The 9086-nt window shown below is 45.3% G+C and overlaps 1 protein-coding gene across 1 annotated transcript in view; it reads right to left on the bottom strand.

Annotated features, from left to right (window-relative positions):
- Positions 1–581: 581 nt before the first annotated feature.
- The window catches only part of AdoR (Adenosine receptor), an 82444-nt gene continuing 73939 nt past the window's right edge, over positions 582–9086 (bottom strand). Inside the window, exon 2 of the mRNA XM_075888976.1 lies at positions 582–1851. Coding sequence (XP_075745091.1) covers positions 976–1851 — 876 coding nt within the window. The 3' untranslated portion in view covers positions 582–975. The remainder of the gene's footprint in view (positions 1852–9086) is intronic.

The raw sequence follows: 9086 nt of genomic DNA, 5'->3' as shown, positions 1-9086 counted from the left end.
GAATAACTATTGGCAAATACTGATGTGGCTCTGCAGATGCTACTGGGACAACATTTCTGTTAACGTACAATGGTATATTTAAGTAGAATCTGTCTTACACATGCGGGTCGATTTGTACAGACACATATAACAAAATGGTGAATGACAGAAAAATAATTCGTAGCCATGGCCTGGCCGTGGGATAGTTCTTGGCATCCAGAAGCACCGCGGAATCCAGAAGCACCATTGTCAGAGCTGCTCACAGTACTTTGTAAAGTTCCTTGGACACAGATCTCTCTGTTGAAATAGTACATTGATGACACACACGCGGCGCTGACGAGCCGACTCGGAAACTCATACAACTGGCTATAGCCTTGAAAATATCCGAGATGTCGTAGCACGGGGTTTCGTTGACCACTCCGCATGGTTTCACCATGAAGCATGGCTGTGATGGGCTGCACATTGTCTTTCCTTAAATACCACGCTGGCGTCCAATCACTTGCTAAACAGTACGACCACCTTACGCCTTAGTGATCTGTAAAGTTTTAGCGATATCTGCAGTTCGTTCATAAGTGTGATCGCTAAAAGGACCCTCTCAAGCTACCACTCTAGAAGTAACTTTAAGCTTCCAAGCCTCGTTTTCGTGATGGTGATGCTTCTTGCAAGCTACTCAAACACAACTTTGGCATCGCGTGTACCTTCGTATTTTGTCGCATCCGCTTCAGTATCATTTATCAAAACAGCTCTCATTTTACGTGATACACTCAAAATCGCCCGTTCTTTGGTAGTTTTGATGAGTTTTAGCAACAGGTATGTTTACCCGGACGATCGAGTTCTGTCAATGATGGCACTTTGACTGCCGTTTTCTTTGTGAATGGTATTAGCACACATTTCGTAAAGCACTCTCCTAAAAACGAAAGGCGAAGGCGGGAATCCTTCTTGCGCGAAATTCGGCTAGACTGAACCTTCCTCCATTCATCTTTAAGTTCAGCCTATTTAAAGCACTGGCGTCGAAACTTCTCCTATCGTAAGTCGCTGACAGGGTTCTGGTCCAGAAGCTCTGTGCACGGGCGCTGCCACGGTGGCGTTACGATAAAACAGCAGCACTTCAAAGAGGGGCGCGGGCGACTTGCACCTGAGGAGCCGCTTGAAGGCGTTGCGGAAATCGCTCATGCGGTACGCGTACAGGAACGGGTTGAGTGCCGAGTTGGCGTGCGACAGGATGATGAGCGCGTCGAAGACCCAGTGTGGCGCGTCGCAGCCGACGCAGAACGCCTTGACGCAGTTGAGCGTGTAAAGCGGAAACCAGCAGATCATGAAGAAGAGCACGATGGACAGCAGCGCCTTGGCTGTGCGCACCTCGCGCTTGTGCTGCTGACTGTGGTGGTGGTGCAGGTGCAGCGGGAAGCAGTGGGAACAGTCGCTGTTGCATCGGTGCACGCGGCGCCCCTGGTGGTGAGCCTCGGAACTTTTCCGCCGGTTGCTCTTGTAGTGACCGAACCCACCGACGTGTCCGTTATTCAGAGCAGTCTCGTGGTCGCCCAAGTCGTGATCGTTGTGCATCTTCGCGTCGTTCCTCTTGTCGATCTTGCGGTGGTTTCTGTCGGGGTTGATGATAGACTCGCGGTCGTTGTGGTCGTCTGCAAAAGCGATGCCATTCGATTTGGGGCTCGTAGGTGAGGGCCTCGGGCTTCGCTTGGTGAACTCGGTGCCCAGGTGATGGCACCGGTCCATGTCACTCAAGTTTGCCGTCTCCCTCAGGGGCGCCGTGCTTAGGGCTTCATCGGAGCGGCTGTTGTTCGCGGCGGCTCGCGATGGAGTGCCGTCATGCTCGTTTCGTACGCTGTCCGTAAACACGGTAATCTGCCGGAGCTGCGCAAGAGACAGAAAAAAAAACACATAATAGCGTTAGGATGGGATTCTTCGTATGTACTGTAAATAATGTACAAGCATATCTATGTACACTCTTTGGTTCGATTACTATAGGACAAACAAGATTTCTGTATACTCCATGCAATTGAAGAAGCTTTGAATTTATACAAGCGATCAACTGTAATTTGGTAGCGAATTAGGAGAGTTGGAATGTACTATACTGGTGGCCAGCGCGAACAAAACACAGGACTATAACAGGTCATCTGCATTGTTCTATAGCCCAGCGTTTTCTTTGCGCGGATCACAATGAGTGGCAGTGGTTGTAAGACTTTTTTATTATATATTATGGTCAAGTGCATTGCGTAAAACATGTGATCAAGTCGCTGAATATGGTCATAAGGAGCACAAAACTTTCTTATTTTACCATAATTTGATTCCCATCGTTAAGGATATGCAAAATCGCATTTTGTTTTCTGTTTAACTTAGCACAGTTTCTCTTTCAATACTTCTGAACCTTTTGTATGTTGACTACGTCTTTCGAAACAAGTGCATCCCTCTAAACAATGCAGCTATGTAGCATCTATTCCTGAGATAAGACATGCACAAGATGTTAAAGCAAAGTGCTCAAGAAAGGCGATAGAAAGGGGGGGGGGGGCGAGAGCTGAAAGGGCTAAATACTGACATCCTTTCACAATTATGTAAAATTTCGTGCTGGAAGCACGCGCATGCACGCACACGTACGTGTCTATAAGCAAAAAAGCGCATGCACGCGCACTCACGCACGCAAACCATGAAAATTGCGTTCGAATACCAAGCGGTAAATTTCTGACGCTAAGGAAAAATAAAGTGAATTCGACTAGACGTCCTTTTGCGCCAACTAATCGGCGAAAGAATACGGCTTCGACCACTTTCATCTATTTAGCGGAACATCTGACACCGCAATGTGAAAGCACCACATTCAGACACATGAGCTTAGAATACAGCAGCTATAGCGGATAATCGCCACCCCTTTCTTCTTTCATACATCCGTACACGCCCCTGCGGGAGCGTGGCGACGTACCGCAAGAAAGTGCTCAGAGCATGCATCGGACCGACTGGTTCCTTTCCCCCACACAGCCCGCCAGCATTCATTAGGCGCATTTTGCTGCTCCGTGACTCATTTTGCTATACGACAATCACCCCTCACCATATCCTCCTCTTTCTTTCCCTTTTCCCCTTATCCCGGTGTGGAGTAGCAGGCCAGAAACCCGCTTTCAAGGCAGACCTCTCCTCCTTCTTCTCAATAAACACCTTCTTCTTCTTCTTGCTGCTCTCAATGCTCACATAAACAACACAGTCAATAATTTTCAAGTTCGCAAGGAAAACGTTTGTGTCTTCGAACGACGTTTCCGAGTTTGCGCTGCGTCTCGCGATCACCTCCTTATTCGCACCGACCGAGCTTGCCAAGCTCACTGCGCTTGCGTCATGTCTGGTAATAAACGAAGGTTCATTTTGACGTCATGGCTTACAAGCCTTTCCTGTTTCAAGGCTTCTCACGACTAGGCTCGCACGCACGCCTATCGGTAACAAGGAAGCCCCACACTTACTAACGCTACTCTAGTCAATTGGCAATTTTACCTCTATAGCTGTTTTTTTTTACTTCGTTAGTCGTGTTGTCAATGTGTCTTCGCAGATTAATTTTTGAATTTCCATTTTTTATGAGGTCTGAACCGGAAGTGGTACTTTCCACTCACATCAGGGCCGTTTGTACAAGGCACACTGCGAATGGACGCATTTTAATTACACGCAAGTACACGTATAATCTCCAGTTTCGCAATGAATACCAAAAGAGGAATATGCATGCGGTAGTTGTTACAAATTGATAACGTTCACCATGGAAAGGGAAGGAGGAAAATGGATCTTGAAGATTGGAGCATGAAGTTCAGTCAAACCTATACCTTCCGTAGGTCTAATGTCGACGCAAGTTGGTTCTAGAATAGTTATAAACTGACTGAGAAGAAAAAGAAGGTGTATCACAGTGCATCGCATGTTTAAACTGTCAGTACGAGTGTCACTCTCACCTTGCAGTCTTGCATTAAGGTCGCTTTAGGTCATTTCCCCATTGTATGATTAAAGCTAGTTTCAAGCAAAAGAAACTGAGTGCCAAATTGAAAACAGCTTTTAAGGCTTAATGAGGTTTTTCTCTTATATGCAAGAAACCTTCCGTCATAATTTTTTTCTTGCATGCATTGAAATGCAAAAACTAAAGCATAAAACAGTTTGTTGAGCAAATAAAAGTTGCGTTCTGTCGCAGCTCTCGCCTCAAAAATTATTCGAGGCAGACAACTTTTTTTATCGGCCTATAGAACTATAGTGATGTCAAGGATGAGCCGAAAATAACTATAGTTCTACTCTTATTTTTAAAATAATTAGGGACACCAAGAAAAAGAAATATTGATCGTTCGTGATCTCATATCGATCTCTGGATCCCGCTTGGCAAGTTTTGAAGAAAAGGTCTGTATACTTTATAATGCTGCAAAATTTAATTGAGAATGTTGAAGTTGACCGCCCAGGGTGCGCTGAGAAAACAATCAGGCCATATTTGAACTTTCGAGCAACTTGAGAAAACCAATAGTGTGGAACACCTGTGAACGACATCGGGTGCTCGTGCAGTGCTTTTAGAGCCGTGTTTTTGCTGAAGTTATCGAGCATCCATAGGGTGATAAAAGAACTTAGCTTTATATATGGGCGCCCTTTATAGATCGAAATTTACAGAAACTACCTCTGCTTCAATCTCTTTTTCACGGCATTGTCAAACGATTTACAACGGGAAAAGAATCAATCCTTCCACAAAGCCTAAACTATGATTGTTCGTGTTCAGAAATACTGAACTTAACGTTCAGCCGTATGATTGCGATACGTATAACTTGCATCGACAGTACACACATTCAGAAGTGAATGTCGACGATGTCGACGTGAAGGTCTTTATGCAAAAGCTTTAACTGAACGGCATAGATGGAAGATCAGTTCATGAGCGACCCAGGACATCAATTAGGAAAAGAGAAGGAGGATGACTGTGACTGAGATAACACTTAGGTGTGTTGCGTTTCTGCAATCAATATTGTCACAGGCCGGAAGCACAGAGGAAACGAAGAAGACTGCGCAACTGGGGGAAGGGGGGGGGGTAACGTTAGGTAGCAACAGCGCAGCTCCGATTTTCTATATACGTTGGTCAGTTACGCACATGGCGAATATTTGTTAGTGGAGCATATCGACAAAAGCAGGGGAAAAGAAAGATACGAGAGACAAAGGGATTCCTTCGTTCATGTAGTTTGTTCTCCAACTACAGGGGCGAATCATGACATGCAGCAAGGAACTCTTTTTAGAGGTGGAAGAGAGGGGTGAATGTAAGAGCAAAAGAACAAATAAATTAGCGTGGCACAGAGTAGAGGCAACACTGCAGGGTCATACAGATGACGAAACTGCTGGTGCACATGGAAACAGCAGTATATATATAGGGAGAGAAGGATTGCGTGCTTCCGACAGCTGCTAAGAGACTATCCTTCGGAAACGGTGGGCAGTTCGCCTGTCCAAATATAGACAGCGAGCTGAGAGACCTAACCAAGCGTGGAGGTGATGGGGAGCTCAGGGTCCATTTGGCGAGTTCGCGAGACAAGAGATGAAGGGGCCATTCTTTGTGGGCTTCTGCGAGCATAGAGTATCGCTATTGCAGGGACGTTCAGTGGCAGGCTGATTTCTATGAGTGAGTGTCTTCCTTCGTCCCTTTACTTTCGACTCAAGCGTACTTGTTTCGAATGGTAGGACTGAAAGAAATTGGATTATGTGCGTAGAAGAAAACATGGCAGAACGCACAAGAGTGCGAGATAACTCAATCAGAAGGTATAACAAGAGAAATAGAAGCAATTGGTTAGAACGAAGTCAATACTGTACTGGTTCAAAGTTCACGTTGACTGACTGGTTTATTATTTTTTACCGTGCTGACTTTTGGGGGCCTTTCGCAAGACAATAGAGTTCACAGCTGTCAATGTTGAACATGTAGGACTTTTCAACTGTAGAGACGTGCGTTATTAGGAATTGTGTGTGTTTGTGAACTGAGCATGCTGGACTGTCAGCCATGTTTCTATTCGTTCAGCTGTACAATTTCACATCAGTGAAATCACACATCTATTTGTTCAGGCTACTATGAAGAGGTTGGTTTTTGCAATGGTGGGTAGCACAGTCTACAACTCGTAAGTAGTAAGACAAAAAAGAAGAGATGTTGAGTGAACTATAAAACGCATACGTTTAGTACGCAGTGTGTATAAATGTGCTGTCGAAGGTTGCAAGGTAATAGCTTGGGTCATAGACCGCTAAATTTTATGCGTGTTTTAGTTGACGTCAGGAACTACTCGAACCTATTACAAAAAAAAAGGGTGTGGGTCCTTTCAGTTACAAATGTCGGCGTCCTAAGCATGGGTATCGGGCGTGTGGACGAGTCAACGAGCCGTAAAATAAAAAGGTGGGAGGGGGGGGGGGAGTTAGACTTAAGGGGACGAGGTGGAGGTTATTACATTTGATGTTGAAAAAAGCACATTTACCTCCAAAAAATACATTGCGTTCCTCATTTCTAAGTTCTTTTAAATGGTGCTACACTTTTCTCGATTACAAAATGCGCACAGGGCATTGGGAGTGAAGGAAAGAACCAGTTATTTCATTTATAGTGTGTGTGTGTGTGTGTGTGTGTGTGTGTGTGTGTGTGTGTGTGTGTGTGTGTGTGTGTGTGTGTGTGTGTGTGTGTGTGTGTGTGTGTGTGTGTGTGTGTGTGTGTGTGTGTGTGTGTGTGTGTGTGTGTGTGTGTGTGTGTGTGTGTGTGTGTGTGTGTGTGTGTGTGTGTGTGTGTGTGTGTGTGTGTGTGTGTGTGTGTGTGTGTGTGTGTGTGTGTGATAGACAGATAGAGAAAAAGTTTACGGGGTAGCTTTTGACGACACAGTTCCCCTAGCTTCGCCGGTGATCTGGAAAGATTTATCGCCACTAAAACGGCAGCGCCACTGAATCTAAGAGAGAATCTCCACATTACAGAATATCCCGATTCAAGCCCCAAGTTCAGAATACGCATCGACATTATTATAAACACAGCTTCAATTTCCACTAAACAAAGCTTCTACACCTAAGCTTCCTTGTTCATTCCGTGAGAATCTGAAGGGCAAGTTGACATTAGATCTACAGTTCAATATAGCCTGGCTACATGACTTCTTCCTCAATGGCAGAACGAGCGTAACGAAAACAAAAGGGAGCAGGAAGGGAGAAGTTTTCTGGGAGAAGGGCTGAACTGTGCAACGCTTTCTGATACTTGAAAGTTCACTTCGCCCTCATTCTGCCTTGCCACACGAGTCCCTCTTCCCTCTTTCAACGCTTCCATTTCCGGTACTCACTATGGGGTCGACAAAGAAAGTGGTTGTATGTATTTACACACGCCTATAGTGACCCGTTTCTCGCTTGTCATTTCCCCGCGAAAGAGGTCATTGTCTTAAAAGACTGGAGGTCAAAGCTGCCCATGCTGCGGTCACGTACGCATGCACTTAACATAAGGGGAAGGCTTTACTTTTTTTCTTTCTCTGGGACAATAATTGTGTTGCTTCCTAAACTCTTCGTGGAAACGAAAGAAACGAACTGTGACGCTTCCGGTCAGGGTCGCTACCAACTGCAATCCGCCGTGGTGGTTGAGTGGTCTGCTTCTCGAAATGTGACCCGCAGGTCGCGGGATCGAATGCTGGGTGCGGCGACCGCATTTTCGATGGGTGCAGTGTTACAGCGGGCGCATTAGAGCCATAATCAAAGCGAAATCTTTTCTTGGAACCAGAGTCTTTTGCGTTGGAAACCTTCCTTAGTTTCGCAAGGCAACGGTACAGGCACAAACTAATGCTCACGTGTACGAACTCCATTATTCCGGTATTTCATGAACGGTTCGGTATTTCATGAACGGTTATATGAGGACAAGGTGAAAGTTACGATTGCTCAACTGCAGAAATCACGAAGGCACGATATCTGTGTTGAACTATTACATTGACAATATATTGCTGTTTTCACGACGATTCCTGAATGGTTAAATATTAATTTATGCCGTAGTAAATCTCCCTTGCCTCAAACAAACGTGCTTGTTATGTTCTCAAATATCGTTTAAATCATTTGAAAATTCCGCCGGGACAAAAATGCACAAAAAAAACAGGAGTCATAATCATTTGCACTGGGAAGATTACCTGGACATGTCTTGCAACGCAGCGAAAGCGACTGATAAATTGAGGAAGTTGATAAATTGAGGCAGGCCATTCAGCGAAGGCCCATATTGAATTCAAGGAGGATCACAGGAGGGAAAATAAGCTAGTAAGACAGGGAGGCACGACAGTTGAGTTAGACAGCACCGGCTGGCTACCCTGTGCTGGGAAAGAGGCACAGTGCATAGAATTGGTGTGGTACAAAATAGTGGAAAACTAAGGAAAGAAAAATTTAACATCCCCTTGAGCCTTTTTCGAGCCGAGTCGTCCCTAACACAAGCAACATCGCTTTCCACTCCTTGTGAGTCGAAGACAGGCTCACAGGCCCATTTCATTCAACAAAGAGCGATTGTCAAGTCTGTCCGACACAATATCAGTCCCTGCCCAACTCAACGTTCGGGAAAATGGTAACCACGATGCTGCAGAAAAAAGCAGATAATTTAGCGATCACATTTCACTTACAATGACAATATAGGGCTTTTGTCCAGTTGACAAATTTATGATATTTTGTTTAGAACGCGAAATTGTTAACGTCACGTCGTTGCAAAGAGCACACCGTCAAGCGCACTCGTCCAGTGGTATCGATCATTACGGTCAAAACCAAAGAGCGGTTATCTCGTATTAGTCTCACCCAACTTCGCTTCATGTGTCCCGTCTCCATCGATTCCTTTGTTCACTAAGAAAGAAGGCGAATTCGACCGGTCGTCTCTCTGGACTAGAGCTGTCACTTGGACACACTATTGGCATTTCAAGAGGCGAGGGTACGAACTAGCACATTATCGATCGACCACGGAAAATTCGAGGACTGACTGATGCCCCAAGGAGGCGAAAAGTTCCGCATTAGAAGTGAAATCGGGAACCATCGCACTCGTATTGGGTTTCCTCAATGCTTACTGCCACGAAAGAAGCTAAAATAGAATTGAGTTATATGATGATGAACACTCACAACAGTTACAGTTGATCTGCTTTTACGGCGGGAAGAAA

The sequence above is a fragment of the Rhipicephalus microplus genome, chromosome 3 (assembly GCF_043290135.1).
Source record: "Rhipicephalus microplus isolate Deutch F79 chromosome 3, USDA_Rmic, whole genome shotgun sequence".
Lineage (NCBI taxonomy): Eukaryota > Metazoa > Arthropoda > Arachnida > Ixodida > Ixodidae > Rhipicephalus > Rhipicephalus microplus.
The sequence above is the reverse complement of the archived record's forward strand: the minus strand, read 5'-3'. Positions and strand labels throughout refer to the sequence as shown.